The sequence below is a fragment of the Oryctolagus cuniculus genome, chromosome 3, assembly GCF_964237555.1.
Source record: "Oryctolagus cuniculus chromosome 3, mOryCun1.1, whole genome shotgun sequence".
In the NCBI taxonomy this organism is placed as follows: Eukaryota; Metazoa; Chordata; class Mammalia; order Lagomorpha; family Leporidae; genus Oryctolagus; species Oryctolagus cuniculus.
This window is the reverse complement of record NC_091434.1, coordinates 33,854,497-33,872,098: the sequence shown is the minus strand read 5'-3', so window position 1 is coordinate 33,872,098 and position 17,602 is coordinate 33,854,497. Positions and strand designations below refer to the sequence as shown.

General features: G+C 41.9%; 1 protein-coding gene across 7 annotated transcripts in view; it reads right to left on the bottom strand.

The window, feature by feature from the left end:
* The window catches only part of INO80D (INO80 complex subunit D), a 76,726-nt gene that overhangs the window by 15,553 nt on the left and 43,571 nt on the right, over positions 1-17,602 (bottom strand). For all 7 annotated transcript variants that reach the window (XM_051849222.2, XM_051849226.2, XM_051849220.2 and 4 more), the window contains 2 exons: positions 6,088-6,312; positions 1,310-1,419 (listed from right to left, as the gene is read on the bottom strand). In XM_051849222.2, the coding sequence (XP_051705182.1) occupies positions 1,310-1,419; positions 6,088-6,312 (335 nt within the window). The remainder of the gene's footprint in view (positions 1-1,309; positions 1,420-6,087; positions 6,313-17,602) is intronic.

Genomic DNA, 17,602 nt, shown 5'->3' with positions numbered 1-17,602 from the left:
TCCAAAGTTGAAAATTTCATTTCACTATTCTAATACTAAAATCAAACTTGCAACTTAAGAAATTAGTTTTAAATCCAAACTTTACTATTAAGTTTGCAATATCAGCTTTACATCATCATTTTCAAGCACTCATATATTTAGCCACTACATTTCCATAAAATTCCTTTCATATCTAGTTAAGAAATAGTTTTGTGTTTTTCTTTTACTGTTTATAATTAAGGCTATTTCATAAAGCCTTTATTATTACATAGGAACTACTACTGGAAGAGCTGTGAAAATACAACTCCAAAAAAAGGAAGGCAAAAATCAAACAAATAACGAGTAATTGTTACAATTTAAACTTTTTTAAATGCAACACAATTTAAATATTTAATGGAAGTGACAGTAATAAGACCTCATCACCAGCCTGAAGCTCCCCAGCACAGGTTTCCCTCAAGTTCACTGTTCTAACATGTCTTCCTTCCTCCTCAGTGATGTGTATTTCCTCTGATTAATTTCAAATCAACACTGTACTGGCTATAATAGTAAGTTAATTCTACAGTAAAAGGCATCTGTAGAACTGTGGAACTGTCTAGGGGCCAGCATGGTGGTGTAGTGGATAATGCCACTGCCTGCAGAGCTGGCATCCTGTATAGGTGTCATTTCAAGTCCTGGCTGCTCTTCTTATGATCTGGCTCTCTGCTATGGCCTGCGAAAGCAGTAGAAGATGGTCCAAGTCCTTGGGCCCCTGCACCCATGTGAGGAGGCGCAGAGGAAACTCCTGGCTCCTGGCTTCAAATTGGCCCAGCTCTGGCTATTGTGGTCATTTGGGGAGTGAACCAGGGGATAGAAGACTTTCTTTTTCTCTCTCTCTCTGCCTCTCTCTATAACTCTGCCTTTCAAATAAATAAATAAATATTTCATAAAAAAGAATTATATAACTGTCTTGGAACACTAAAATCAGTTTTAAAATAATGAGGTGTGATCTGCCATCAGTGAGTGTTATATATAAGCTGCTTCTTTCAAGCTTCCAGCAACCACCTGAAGAACCAGAATTCTATTAACAAAATATAACTGACAGCCATTGAAAGAACCTACTACTTCCTATCAATTCTGATTATTTTGTTGTGATTCTTGAATGAATAATCATGATGACATAAGAACGAAAAAATTACTCAGAGAACTTCATGAAAATTAGAAGTTAGATAAAAATCATTTTAAACATCAGTTACAATTTCAAAAGCCATTAACTTGTTTTGAAAATTAAGTACCCAGCCCCAGATGAACGAATACTTTTTTCAGGGCACTGTCAACGTAGTTAAAAGGATACGTTGGAAACAATGCCTGGTGAATGGCAGGGCTCTGTTAGTGCACTGTTCACCCTTTACCGTCCCACTGCATGCTGCTGCTTCCGCCTCCCTCATCTTGGTCCGGCTTATGCTAAGGAAGACAAAACCCAAAATAAATTTTTAAAAAATGCTTAAGAATTCAGGGTCAATTTTCAACATTATGCTACTACTCTGTAACTCCCACATTTTTCCTATTTATAGTATCTATAGTCATTAAATAAAATGCAATTATGAGTCAAAAAAAAGCAAGTATTATTACAATTACCAATTGTGTTATTTCTCCAAGCTATGACATTCAAAGCAAATTAGTTAGTTCAGAATAGGTTTCAACTATGTCTATTCCTGTTTTTATTTTTCAAGTGATATTTTGGTTTCCTTTTAATCAAAGAAACAAAGAGGCAAAAAAGTGATGAAGAACATTAGATGGGAATCAGACAATCTGGATCTGAACGTGTTCCACGTGTGACCTTGGGCAAGTTACTTAGCCTCACGTATCACCTGTAAAATGCAGACAAGGGTCTTCCCACTGGCAGTGCTGTTTTAGGCATGGGAAAATCTAACATATCTATAAACCACTTACACACAATCTACACTATGACACATGGTGCACAGTAACTGTTGGTCACTGCTTGTGCTGCTGGACAGTAAATCTGCAAGAAACCCGATCTTGAGGAGGACACAGACATGCAGAAATGGCCACGTTCCTCTCATCCACCAAAATGTATTTATCTCGGAGATTTTTTTTTAACCTTTAGAAACTTTCTATTACATGTGCAATTCTATCTTTCATTATTTAAATACAATCTCTACTTTGTACATCACATAAAATACTTTAACTCATTTTTAAATTTCACAAATACACAATGCATTCACGTGGTTCAAAAAAGAAACTAAGGACAGAAAGCAAGGCAGTGATGAATCTCCTTCTTGCCCTTGTCCGTGATTAGCCAGGCCCCACTCCTGCCATAATACATACCCATTTCATTTGTTTGCAGATCCTCCCATCTTGAACACTTAATAACATTTAAATGTTGCGAGTACACTAAGAGTCAAAGGGAGCACATAAGCAAGTCTAGTACCTGCTAACACTAACCGATAGAATAAATAAAGGGGAGAGTGATCCAACATGGGAAGTGAGATACTCAGCAGACTCATAGAATGGCAGATGCCCTAAATAGCACTCTGGCCTCAGAATCAGCCCTAAAGGCATTCAGATCTGGCTGAAAAGCCCATGAGAGTATTTCAGGCATGGAAAGCCAAGACACTCTGGCAAAAGATCTCTGTGAGTGAGATCTCAGTGGAAAGAACAGGTCTTCAAAGAAGGAGGTACCTTTCTCTGAAGGGAGGAGAGAACCTCCACTTTGACTATGACCTTGTCTAAACAAGATAAGAGTCGGAGAACTCAAGGGGCTTCCATAGCCTTGGAAACTCATGACTGGAGCATAGGGAGATTACTGATGCCATAGACAGGAGTGTCAATTGGTAAAGTCAACAACAGGAGTCACTGTGCACTTACTCCTCATGTAGGATCTCTGTCCTTAATGTGCTGTGCATTGAGATTTAATGCTATAACGAGTACTCAAATAATATATTTCACTTTGTGTTTCTATGGGGGTGCAAACTGTTGAAATCTTTACTTAATGCATACTAAACTGATCCTCTGTAAAAAAAAAAAAAAAAAAGAAAAGAAAAGAAAAGAAACTATCAACTCCCAACTTGACTCTCACTGGGATTAAACATGACAATAGGTCTGATCTGATTTCATCATCATTAAAAAAAATCATCTATTATTTTTCACTTTATGTTTCTGTGTGGGAGCAAACTGTTGAAATCCTTACTTAATGTATACTAAGCTGATCTTCTGTATATTAAGATAATTGAAAATGAATCTTGATGTGAATGGAAGGGGAGAGGGAGTGGGAAAGGGGAGGGTTGTGGGTGGGAGGGACGGTATGGGGGGGAAGCCATAGTAATCCATTATTCGTACTTTGGAAACGTATATTCATTAAATAAAAGTTAAAAAAAAAAAAAAAAAAAAAGAACACACAGAAAAAAAAAAAAAATTTTGCGAGTACAAAACACTCCCACCTATGAGACTCCATAAAGTATCACCAACTATTTGACATTTATACATGTTGTTTAGTATGGGAAAATCATGAGCTAGGAATAAAAATAAATCTTTTGGCTGGTGCTGCGGCTCACTAGGCTAATCCTCCACCTTGCGACGCTGGCACACCGGGTTCTAGTCCCGGTCAGGGCGCTGGATTCTGTCCCGGTTGCCCCTCTTCCAGGCCAGCTCTCTGCTGTGGCCAGGGAGTGCAGTGGAGGATGGCCCAAGTCCTTGGGCCCCGCACCCCATGGGAGACCAGGATAAGTACCTGGCTCCTGCCATCGGATCAGCGCGGTGCGCCGGCCGCGGCGGCCATTGGAGAGTGAACCAACGGCAAAGGAAGACCTTTCTCTCTGTCTCTCTCTCTCACTATCCACTCTCCCTTCAAAAAAGAAAAAAAAAATCTTTTGAGTTGTTTCCTAGTATCTTTCTAAGGGTTTCAATGGAATTACTTATACTAATTACATAAAGTCATACAGAAACTAAATTCCATGTGAATTTACATAAAATCTAAACAAAAGAATCCTTCTGTTCTGATTACCACTCTCAGAGATAGTAAATGCAAACAGACACCCAAGTGCAGCCACAGCACTTGCTTTAATTAAGAGCTCTGCAAGACTTGTGAGGATCCCAAGTGGAGAAGTGGGCCACTGCAGAGCTCAACAGTGTACCCCTGAGAGTCTCTACAATACCCCATAAAGGGTGTCTACACTATTAACTCTCACACTGTAAAAAGGATACACAACTCCCAATAAATAAAACTTCACTATTTTGGCAGCTAAACTTTAATTCTTTTGGTCTAGATTTCCACACTGAGGGGGTAATTTTCAATTAACAATTTAATAATTTCCTCAGTCATCTACCAAGCCTAGTGCACAACACATTCCCTCATTTTCTTTATTTTAGACCTCCAAAGAAATCACTGGTTTCAATTTTTTAAAAAAATCTTATAGTCCAACTTATCAATTTATCTCTTAAAAATAAATTCAAAGGCAGAATTCAATATCCTCATAGACAAAAAACGCTTAATATGAAGTTAGATATATTGATTATTTAAATAATTCCTCAAAGCAAAGAAAATGACCAAAACTTTCTAATGTTGTTGGAAATTGAAAAAAGTCTAGGTTTTCTTTGCACTTTCCTTTCGCACTCCCTATAGTATCCTCCATAAACAATAACGTTTCCATAAACACCAGTCAGTGTGGGAGTGTGGGTTCTGTAATATGTAAATTTGATTTTAATCGGTTATTCCACTTACCAATAAATTCGACGAAGTTACCAGATAAGAAGAAGGAATACTTTAACATTATTCAGATATAGTTTGAAATATCTTAAAGGATATATATCAAAAGTTAGCAACTTTGGTTTTAATTTCTAAAACATTTAATTAAATGCCTTTTGTGGAACTAGAGCTGTTAACAAAAATACCAAACAGAGGGTATTATAGAACAGCTATCTTGTGACCCTAAAATACAATGTACGGTAATGAACTACAATCATGATTGTGATGCATGGTCGTACAATTATCAATGACGTAGTATGCAGTAAACTTTACATTAATCATTGTTGACATAATCAAATGACATCAAATCAATGAAAACTTTAGAATAGAGTCCATCTTGGTGCTCTATTTTTGCATTTTATGACATTTAGTTATCATTAATTTCTTTCATTAAGCATCACTAAAACTGGCTTGGGAAATGTTCTGAAAACAACAAATTTAGATTCACCAATAGTTTTCCACATAAATACCAAATTACCCAAAACTCATAGTTTAGACACATCTTTGATAAGATCATAATATACTAGACTCAAAGTATATAATGTTTACATACAAATTGCCACATGCTGTATAAACCTACAATTTTTACTGAAACTTTCTTTTAAATTTACATTTTTATTTATTTATTTGAGAGGTAGAGTTACAGAGAGAGGGAGAGACAGAGAGAAAGGTCTTCCATCTGCTGGTTCACCCCCAAAATGGCCACAATGGCCCAAGCTGGGTTGATCCAAAGCCAAGAGCCAGGAGCTTCTTCTGGGTCTCCCATGTGGGTGCAGGGGCCCAAGGACTTGGGCTATCTTCTTCTGCTTCTCCAGGCCATAGCAGAGACCTGGACCCGCAGAGGAGTAGCCAGGACTAGAACCGGCACCTATATGGGATGCTGGCACTGGAGGTGGAGCCTTAACCTAGTATGCCATAGTGTTGGTCCCTCTACTGAAATTCTATACTTGAAAGCATTATAGGTGGCAGCTTTGTGCCGTAGTGGATGAAGCTGCCACCTGTGAATCTGTCATCTTATATGGGCAATGTTCGAGTCCCAGCTGCTCCACTTCCAATCCAGCTCCCTGCTAATGGCCTTGAAAAAGCAGCAAAAGATGGCTCAAGTGCTTGGGCCCGTGCCACCCAAGTGGGAGACCTGAAAGAATTTCCTGGTTCCTGCCTTCAAGCCTGGCCCAACTCCAGCTGTTGTGGCCATCTGGGGAGTGAATCAAAGGATGGAAGATCTATCTCTCCTTCTCTCTCCAACTCTACATTTCAAATAAATAAATAAATCTTTAAATTAAAAAAAAAAGTATAGAAAAACAACAACAAAAAAAAACAAGTGGAGACAAATTCCTTAAAAACAGGTGGCTTCGGCTGGCTCTAACCTGGTTCGACTGCATGCAGCTCTCCGCAGTTCCTGTATGAGCTGCCCAGTGCACTCTGGTTCCTTACTGGCTGCCTGCAGCAAAGCCTTCCTGAATGTATGCCGGCATTTCTTTTGACGAGATTCTGCCCGCTCCAGGCGGCAGAGGTGCTTGTATTTCTGCTGAAAGTAAGTGCAAAGTTGGGTCACCCTGGAGCTCCTACTCTCCGTATCATCGTCATCTGACCTAGAAGGCAGACAGAAGTGAAAAAACAATTAGGCTCATTTCAGAAAAGGGAAAAGACAAATAAAATAGGGTGTTGGATGCATGAGTTTAAAAACTTTGTCTCTGAGACAGGTGTTTGGCACAGTGATCCCATATGTTATATCAGAATGCCTGGGCACAAGTCACCAACTTCCTGCTAATGAGCAGCATCAGAGACAGCAAGACACAAGTACTTGGGTCCCAGCCACCCAGGTGGGAAACCTGGATTGCATTACGGGGTGTGCTTTAGCTTGGCCTAGCCCTGGCTGTTGCAGGCATTTGGGTAGAACCAGTAAGTGGGAGATCTTGGTCTCCCTCTCTCTCTGCCTTTCAAATAAATAAAACTTTTATCTTACGTGATCACATACTTAACAAAATTAGAGTAATAGAATTCCCATACAGCTGAAAATAAGCAAAATATTTCAACAATTAGCAAGATTGTAGGAACAGCCAATGTTTTAAGAAGCTTAACCTTCTTGATATGCCAGCATTAGACACAACACATCAGTGCCTTCTTTTTGTCTTTTTTTTTTTTTTTTTTTTTTTTTTTGACAGGCAGAGTGGACAGTGAGAGAGAGAGAGACAGAGAGAAAGGTCTTCCTTTTGCCGTTGGTTCACCCTCCAATGGCCGCCGCGGCCAGCACGCTGCAGCCGGTGCATTGCGCTGATCCGAAGCCAGGAGCCAGGTGCTTCTCCTGGTCTCCCTGGGTGCAGGGCCCAAGCACTTGGGCCATCCTCCACTGCACTCCCTGGCCACAGAAGAGAGCTGGCCTGGAAGAGGGGCAACCGGGACAGAATCCGGCGCCCCGACCGGGATTAGAACCCGGTGTGCCGGCGCCACAAGGCGGAGGATTAGCCTATTGAGCCACGACGCTGGCTATCAGTGCCTTCTACACGTTAAGTGACTAGAGATTCTTGGGTAAAAAATAATCATTCCTTTTCTTTTACTTACTAGAAAGTCTGTGTAAAGGGCATGGTAGTTATGAGGAAACATGCAGCACAATTTCGCCCCGGATACAGGACATACCACAGATAGAGCAGTAGATTCTAGCAGTACATTATCCAACAGCTGCCCTATTAGACATTCTGGTTTTGAACTACTGTTTTCTCGCAACATTTAAAGAATTTTGATTGTGGAAGTCACATTAATCTAAGGTATTTTTAAAAGTACAACCAGAGAGGTCTCATAAGCAGCATTTCATAGACGAGAGACTACACAGTTTTCCCATGATGTGCTGATGTGATGGACCACTGGTCCCTGCCACGTGGAATGGGTGCTGAGGACATAGCCATGCCACACTGCTGTGGTTAGTTAGCTATATCCAGCATCAGCAAGAGTAAAAAGGTCATTTTTCTATGAAACAATGTGGTCTCTCTCTACTGTTAGAAATAATACACAATAGACATGAAAACTGGTCAGTGTTATTTCATCTTCTTCCTCTTCTATCGTAAAATAAGTAAATTCCACACATGCACACCATAGACTTTGTACTACCTTTTTATTTTATTATTATTTTTATTTGAAAGTCAGAGTTATACAGAAGGAGAGGAGGAGAGGAGGAAGAGAGGGAGGGAGGGAGGGAGGGAGAGAGGCAGCAGCTTTATCTGCTACACCACAGTGCCGGCCCCTATCTACTACCTTATTAGTCATGTGTAAATTGTTGCTTGATCTCTCCTCTTTGCTTCAATGGCATTATACCACTTTCTTTCAGAATAGCTGGTACCAGGCTACTTTATAAACTTCTGTTAGCATCTCTCCTAAGAGACATATCTTCTCTTCTCTTCAGCACATTTTCTCTAAATGAAGATCTTACTTCAATCTCTTATCCAAAGTGCCTGGTCCAATTCCCAGCTACTCTGCTTCCAAACCAGATTCCTGCTAATGGGCTCCTTGGGAGGCAGAAAGTGATGGCTCAAGTACTTGAATCCCCTGTTACCCATGTGGAAGACTAAGTTCCAGACTCATGGTTTTGTCCTGGTTCAGCCCATTCCTGGTTGCCGTGGTATCTGGGAAGTGACACAGTGAATGGAAGATCTCTCTCAATCTGTCTCTTTCTCTCCCTGCCTTTCAAATAAAATTAAATCAATAAATTTTTAAAAAATATTTATTCATTCATTTGAAAGTCAGAGTTACAGAGAAGCAGAGGCAGAGAGAGACAGAGGTCTTCCATCCACTGGTTCCTCCCCAAATAGCCGCAACAGCCAGAGCTGTGCCAATCTGAAGCCAGGAGCTTCTTCCAGGTCTCCCACATGAGTACAGGGGCCCAAGCACTTGGGCCATCTTCTACTGCTTTCCCAAGCCCAGAGAGCTGGATCAGAAGTGGAGCAGCCGGGAGTTAAACTAGTATCCATATGGGATGCTAGCACTGCAGCCTTTACCTGCTATACCACAGCACCGGCCCCAAGAATACAATTTTTTTAAAAAGCTTGTATTCAATAAATTTCATAGGCACAGCTTTTGGATTATAGCAGTTCTTCTCCCCATACCCACCCTTCCAGCCCCACTCCCGTCCTACCCCCTATTCTCTCTCCCATCCGATCCCATTCTTCATTAAGACACGAATACAATTTTTTAAAAATTGCATGCACATACTCTGTTCAAAGACACAAATAAGGTTGAAAGCAATGGAAAAGAGAGTAGCTATACTAATATCAGACAAAATGTATTTTCAAAACAGAGATGTCTCAGAGATAAAGATGGGTATTCTATGATAAAAGCATCATTACAAAAGGAAATGTAGTACACACATGTGTAATAGCCCAAAATACATGCAGCAAAAACTAAGTGAACAGAAGAGAAAAATAAGACAATTCAACAATTCAACAACAATTGGATACTTCCATATCCTACTTGCAATAATGGATAGAACAACAAAATATAACCAAGGGGAACAGAATCAAACAACACCACAAACCAACCCAGTCCTAACAGACATCTAAAACACCACCAACAGAATATGCATTCTTCTCCAGTGCAACATCAAACATTCATTTAGTCAGCATTCACACTGTGTGCCTATTATGCTGAGCACTAAAGAGAGGCCCATATTTCACGGAATTTACAATGCAATGTACATAAAATAACACATCCTAAATGTTAAACAATTCACAGGAAGATAAATGAATAACTAAAACTATTGAGGGAGGGGAACACCACTTGGGACTCCTGCATCCCATATTAGAGCACTTGTGTCCCAGTACTGCTTCTGCTCCCCATGCAGGTTTCTGCTAAAGCACATCCTGGGAAGGCAGGAGGTGATGGCTCAAGTACTTGTGTCCTTGCTATTCATATGGGAGATCCAGACTGAGTGCCTGCTGCTGGCTTTGGCCTGGCCCAGCCCTAGCTCCAGCCCCAGCCCCAGCCCCAGCCCCAGCCCCAGCCCCAGCCCCAGCCCCAGCCCCAGCCCCAGCCCCAGCCGATGTCCTGGATCATAAAGCAAGTCTCAATAAATTTGAAAGACTAAAATTACACAAAGTACATCCTCCACAAAAGACTAAACGTATGACTGCATTTATAAAAAGTGTCCAGAATTGATAGCTAAATCTATAGAGACAGAAAATACATTAGTGGCTGTGTTATTCCAAGAAATCTGGGTCTTCATCCTTGGCTCATGTCGCCTAACTCCCTTATCAAGGCAAGGCCACAGAAACTAAAATTTCTTTTCCCCAAGGTGGGTCACAGGAACTCTAACCCTCCCCTGCCTTTCTGTCTTGTAGCTGGCCATAAAGAAATTCTCTAATCTACTTTTGCCACAAATTCACAGACCCTCTGCATTCCCAAGGGGCTGTGCCAGACACCCTGGAGGGAGGAATGCTGCACAGACAGGGCAACAAGAATGCTGAATCTGACAGAACTCGCTGGGATTCCTCATCCAGGCTATATGCACTGGATCACACCCTTTCTGTCCAATCACACTTCAACACAGTTGTCCAGGCTTCAATCATGCCCATGCAATGAAGTCTCCATAAAGACTAAAAAGGATAATGTTCAGAGAGCTTCCAGATAGCTGAACACATGCAAGCTCCTGGAAGGTGGTGAAACCAGGAATAGAAATGGAAACTCCGAGTCCTTCTCCCATACCTCACCCCATGCATCTCTTCATCTGTACCCTTTGTAATAAACCACAAAGGAAATTAAGAAATATTTTGAGTAAGTGCAAAAAAGATACAGATACCATAACTTACTGATGAAGCTTTGAGAGAAATTTATAGCTATATTTATCTATGTTTAAAAAGAAGAAAGATGTCAAATCAGTAAGTTAACTTTCCACTTCAAGAGGAGAAAACTAAACCCAAAACAAGTAGAATAGAAGACATAATAAAGAATAGGGAATAAATAAATGAAAAGAGAGTGACAGAGAATATAAAAAAAAAAACGGTAATATGCTGGTCCTTTAAAATGTTCAACAAAACTAGTAACCCCTTCAATTAGAAAAAGTCATAAATTACCAAAATTAAGAATCAAAGAATAGATGTAATCTATAGTATATCATAAAGGGAATAAAAAGATTAACAGGGAATACTATAAAAATCTTTATTCTAATATACTAGAAAATAAAGAATAAACAGACAAGTTCTAAGTGTGACAGAAGCATCTGAATCTGACTCAAGAAGAAACAGAAAATAGTTACTTTTACTTTCAAATTTTTCAATGTATTTATTTATCTGAAAAGCAGAGAGATCTCTCAGCTGATGGTTTACTCCCCAAATGCCCACAACAACTGGGGCTGCGCCAGGTCGAAGCCAGGAGCTGAGAACTCAATCCAGGTTCCCCATGTAGGTGGCAGGGACCCAACTACTTGAGCCTTCACTTGCTGCTTCCCAGGGTACACATTATCAGGAAGCAGCAATTGGGAACAAAAACAGGACTCATATCCAGGCACCCAAATATAGGATGCAGGCATCTTGCTCACGAGTCTGTACCACAAAGTGGCTATTATGCATGCCCATAAAATAAAACCTCAGGTATTTTCTTTTTCATCTGAGTGTCATCACATAGAGATCATTTGATAATGATTACACATCTAATAACAATTACAAAATATGGAAAGTAAAACTGACAGAATCAAAAAGAAATAAAATCTACAAATAGATTTCAACACCTTTTCTCAGTAACTGATAAAATAACAAAATCATCAAAGCTATAGAAGACATAAACAACCCTATCAATTAACTAATTGATATTTATAGAATACTACATTCAAAGGTGGTTTCTGATATCATTAGAATTAAATTAGTCATCAAAATTCCAAAATATTAAGAAACTATCATTTCTGGGACCAGTGCCATGGCTCACTTGGTTAATCCTCCGCCTGCGGCACCGGCATCCCATATGGGCACTGGGTTTTAGTCCCGGTTGCTCCTCTTCCCGTCTAGCTCTCTGCTGTGGCCTGGGAGGGCAGTGGAGGACGGCCCAAGTGCTTGGGCCCTGCACCCGCATGGGAGACCAGGAGGAATCACCTGGCTCCTGGCTTCGGATCGGCTTAGCTCCGACTGTGGCGGCCATTTGGGGATTGAACCAATGGAAGGAAGACCTTTCTCTCTGTTTCTCACTGTCTGACTCTGCCTATCATATAAAAAAAGAAACTATCATTTCTAAATAACCCAAAGATCAGGGCTGGTGCTGTGGTGTAATAGGTTAAGCTTCTGCCTGCAGCACTGGCATCCCATATGGGCACAGGGTTGAGTCCTGGCTGCTCCACCTCGATCCAGCTCCCTGCTAATGGCCAGGAAAAGCAAACTATTCAACAGATAAGGGATTAATATCCAGAATCTGGGGACAGCGCTGTGGCGCAGCAGGTTAAAGTCCTAGCCTCAAGTGCCAGCATCCCATATGGGTGCCGGTTCAAGTCCTGGCTGCTCTAATTCTGATCCAGCTCTCTGCTATGGCCTGGGAAAGCAGAAGATGGCCCAAGTCCTTGGGCCCCTGCACCTGTGTGGGAGACTCGGAAGAAGTTCCTGGCTCCCAACTTTGGATCAGCACAGCTCTGGCCGTTGTGGCCACTTGGGGAGTGAACCAGTGGATGGAAGACTTCTCTCTCTCTCTGCCTCTCCTTTTCTCTCTGTGCAACTCTGACTTTCGAATAAATAAATAAATCTCTAAAAAAACATATCCAGAATCTATAAAGAGCTCAGAAAACTCAACAACAAAACAAACAAGCCAGTTAAGAAATGGGCAAAGCCTGCACCTCCAGGACACGTGGCCTTTGGGCCACCTGCCCCATGCTTCCTCGTCTACATGCTCCTCCACATGGCTGGCTCCTGGGGCTCGGTATGAACCCAGATTTATAGGTTGAAATTCAAATGGCCAACAGATACACACAAAAAAATGCTCAGGATCACTTGCCATCAGGGAAATGCAAATAAAAACCACAATGAGGTTTCACCTCACTTCAGTTAGAATGGCTAGCATCCCAAAAGCAAAAAAATAACAAATGCTGGTAAGGATATGGAGAAAAAGGTACCCTAATACACTATAACTTAGCATAACCATTTTGGAAGACAATATGGAGATTCCTCAGAAATTGGAAAATAGATTTACCACAGTACCCAGACATTCCACTCCTGGGGAATTTACCCAAAAGAAATGAAAGCTATCAAAGAGTTATCTGTACCCCCGTGTTTAACTCAACTCACAATAGCTAAGATATGGAATCAACCCAGATATCCATCAACTGATGACTAGATAAAGAAATTGTGGTAAATATACAAAATTAAATACTACTCAGCCATAAAAAAGAATGATAGCATTTTTTTTTTTTTTGACATGCAGAGTGGATAGTGAGAGAGAGAGAGAGAGAAAGGTCTTCCTTTGCCATTGGTTCACCCTCCAATGGCCGCTGCCGCCGGCGCGCTGCGGCCGGCGCACCGCGCTGATCCAATGGCAGGAGCCAGGTACTTATCCTGGTCTCCATGGGGTGCAGGGCCCAAGCACTTGGGCCATCCTCCACTGCACTCCCTGGCCACAGCAGAGAGCTGGCCTGGAAGAGGAGCAACCAGGACAGAATCCAGCACCCCGACCGGGACTAGAATCTGGTGTGCTGGCGCCGCAAGGCGGAGGATTAGCCTAGTGAGCCGCGGCGCAGGCCCAGGTGATAGCCTTTTACAACAAAATGGATGCAACCGGAGACCATTATGCTTAGTGAAATAAGCTAGTCCCTAAAAAACAAATACCATATGTTTTCCCTGAACTACGGTAATAAACAGAGTAAAAAAAAGTAACACATGAGTGAAATTGACATTTTGAGATTTGATTATTGTTTATAGCCCTTGTCTATATTTCTGAGGAACAGTGGTCTTTTCACGTAGTACTCGCTGAATTCTTTATTTACTGGAGGGTTAAGCTCATGATTATAAAGTAAATCGAGGGACCGGTGCTATGGCACAGGTTAATCCTCCACCTGCAGTGCCAGCATCCCATATGGGCACCAGTTCTAGTCCCGGCAGCTCCTTTTCCAACCTAGCTCTCTGCTGTGGCCTGGGAAAGAAGCAGAAGACGGCCCAAGTGCCTGGGCTCCTGCACCTGCACGGGAAACCTGAAAGAAGCTCCTGGCTTCAAACAGGCTCAGCTCTGGCCATTGCAGCCAGTTGGGGAGTGAACCAGCGGATGGAAGACCTCTCGCTCAGCCTCTCCCTCTCACTGTCTGAAACTCTACCTCTCAAATAAATACATTTTTTTTTTTAAAAAAAAAAAAAAGGAGAAGGGAGAGTGGGAGTGAGGGAGAATAGGCTGAGGACTATCATTATGCTGTTAAAACTGTATATATGAAGCACATGAAATTTGTTTCCTTTATATAAATACTAATTTATTTAACTACAAAAAGATGAGCAAATTAAATCTAAAATAAGAAGAAAATAATCAAGATTAGAACATAAAGCAATGAAATAAAAAAGACACAAAGAGATAAACCAAAAGTAAGAGTAAAACCTTACTTAAAACTACTGGCATGCAGACAAATAGGCCAATGAAACAGAACAGAAAGTGTACAAATAGGCCGGCACCGCGGCTCACTAGGCTAATCCTCTGCCTGCGGCGCCGGCACCCCAGGTTCTAGTCCCGGTTGGGGCGCTGGATTCTGTCCCGGTTGCTCCTCTTCCAGTCCAGCTCTCTGCTGTGGTCTGGGAGTGCAGTGGAGGATGGCCCAGGTCCTTGGCCCCGCACCCGCATGGGAGACCGGAAGAAAGCACCTGGCTCCTAGCTTCGGATCAGTGCAGCGCGCCAACCGCAACGCACTGGTCGTAGCGGCCACTTTGGGGGTGAACCAACGGCAAAGGAAGACCTTTCTCCCTGTCTCTCTCTCTCACTGTCTAACTCTGCCTGTAAAAAAAAGAAAGTGTACAAATAGACACACACACATGCAAACGTACACACACATCACCCTAATTTATACCAAGGATTTCAATGAAAGGGAACAATAACAGTGTTTTCAATAAATGGTTTTAAAAAAGCAATTCCCGAGTAGAGTCTCAGCTCTACTCCCAATCCCAGCTTCCTACCTTCCTCCTACGCTTGGAAGTAGCAGGTAAAGGTTGAAGTATTTAGATTCCTACCACCTGCCATGTGGGAGACTTGGGAGTCAGTTCTCAGCTACTAGCTTTGGCTTCAGTCAAAGACCACTGTGATCATTTGGGGAGTCAACTAGCAGTTGGGAATTTGCTTTCTTAGTTTCTCTGTCTCAACAAATTCAAAGAAAATTTGTGGGGCTGGCATTGTGGCATAGGGGGTTAAGCTGCTGCCCATGATGCTGTTATCCCATATCAGAGCACCAATTTGATTCCTGGCTGCTCCACTTCTGCTCCAGCTCCCTCAACTGTGCCTGGGAAGGCAGTAGAGGATGACCTAAGTGTTTGGACACATGCTTCCTATGTGGGAGCCCCAGACAGAGTTCCTGGCTCCTGGCTTCTGCCTGGCCCAGTTCAGGTTGCTACAGCCACTTGGGAGAGTGAACCAGCAGATGGAAGATGTATCCTTCTCTGACTCTCTCTGCCACTTTGCATTTCAAATAAATAAATCTTTTAAAAAACGAAAAAGAAAAAGAAATGGCAGTAATACTGTCCCTTCATACATTTAAGACAGTAACTTATTTCTGATATTGAGAGATAAAATTCATAGAAAATGAGTAAATTGAAACATTTACCCATGGATTTTAAAACAATTTTTGCATCAAAATAAACTTTATTTTTTTTTAAATACTTAAAGGAAGAGACAATGAGAGAGAGCTTTGTTGGGCTGGCGCCGCGGCTCACCAGGCTAATCCTCCACCTTGGGGCGCCAGCACACCGGATTCTAGTCCCGGTCTGGGCGCCGGATTCTGTCCCAGTTGCCCCTCTTCCAGGCCAGCTCTCTGCTGTGGCCAGGGAGTGCAGTGGAGGATGGCCCAAGTGCTTGGGCCCTGCACCCCATGGGAGACCAGGATAAGTACCTGGCTCCTGCCATTGGATCAGCGCGGTGCGCCGGCCGCAGCAGCCATTGGAAGGTGAACCAACGGCAAAGGAAGACCTTTCTCTCTGTCTCTCTCTCTCACTGTCCACTCTGCCTGTCAAAAAAAAAAAAAAAAGAGCTTTGTTGTACTGGCTCACTCTCCAAATGCCAGCAATGGCTGGAACTGGGCTAGGATGGCAGGGATCCAATGATTGTGCCATCACCTGCTGCCTCCCTGGGTCAGGATCAGCAGAAAACTGAAATGGAGGGGCCGGCGCTGTGATGCAGCAGGTTAATGCTCTGGCCTGAAGTGCTGGCATCCTCTATGGGCGCTGGTTCAAGATCCAGCTGCTCCACTTCCAACCCAGCTCTCTGCTATGGCCTGAGAGAGCAGTAGAAGATGGCCCAAGTCCTTGGGCCCCTGCACCCATGTGGGAGACCTGGAAGAAGCTCCTGCCTGGCTCCTGGCTTCAGACTGGCCCAGCTCCGGCTGTTATAGCTGATTAGGGAGTGAACCAGTGGATGGAAGGCACCCCCTCACCCCGTGTGTTTAACTCTGATTTTCAAATAAATAAATCAAAAAAAAAAAAAAAAAAAAAAAAAAAAAGAAAAAAGGAAACTGAATGGAGAGTGGAGCAGCAACTTGAACCCAGGTACTCTATTATGGGATGCCAGGTGATTTAACTCCTAGACCAAATGCCTGACACGGAACTTTTAATTCCCATTTTACACAAACTTTTTGGAGTATCCACATATAACTAAGTGGAATCACCAAAAAACCTTTGACAAAACAAAGCCAGATCCTCAAAAAATTTAAGTAAAATCCTAGTTCTTCAGGTAGGAACATGATGACCATTCAACTTTCAGTTTTTCTTCCAAAAATGAAATGAACTAAGTAATTTTAAATGCAAAACTTTCCTAAAGATGGGGGTAGACATTTGACACAGCAGTTGGGTCACTGCTTGGGATGCCCACATCCCATATATCAGTGACTGGTTCAAATTCCAGCTACTCTGCTTACAACCCAGCTTCCTGCTGATGTGCATTCTGGGAGGCAGTAGATGATGGTTCAAGTATTTTGGTTCCTGCCATCCATGTGGGAGACCAGGATTGAGTTCCTGGCTCCTGGTTTTGGCCTGGCCCAGCCTTGGCTGTTTAGGGTATGTGGGGAGTGAACCAATGGATGGAAGATCTCTGTCTCTGTTTCTCAACCTTGCAAGTACATAAAAATAAATAAAATATTTTTTTAAAAATAAAACCTTAATCCTATTTATCTCTATTGTATTCTATCTAAAATAAGGAACATACTAATGATAAGGAAACAGTCTTAAACAGATATAAAATGGAACCTCAAGGAAAAAAAAACAGTATAGTATTCTCCAATTTAGGAGATAAGTGAGGCAAGGGCAACTGGAGAGAAGACAAACCCCCAGGACAGAAATGGATGCATCACACTATTGAAATTTAATGATACTGGCCACTCATAAAATCCAACCAAATCTTGTTCTAATTTCATGCCCAAAGAAGCTTTTGCTTCTTAGGTAGTTATGTTCAGTGACCATCTGTACTACTTGATGAGTATATTTCTCCCTAAAAACTGACAAAGCAGTTGACAGAAAGAAAATTAGATTCCTCACTATCATTGAAGAAAAAAGTTCATAAATCTTCCACAGATCTGAGAAAAACACTCATTTTGAAGTCATATTTAAGAATGGATCAGTGTAGAAGACAGAGGTGAAATAAAAGCACTATCTCTAGCTACTGCAGGGATGGGACCAAGGGAGATACAGACCTCTAGGTGAACACGAGCACATTCATAAACCTACCTTGCTTTCCTCTTCTGTAAATGAA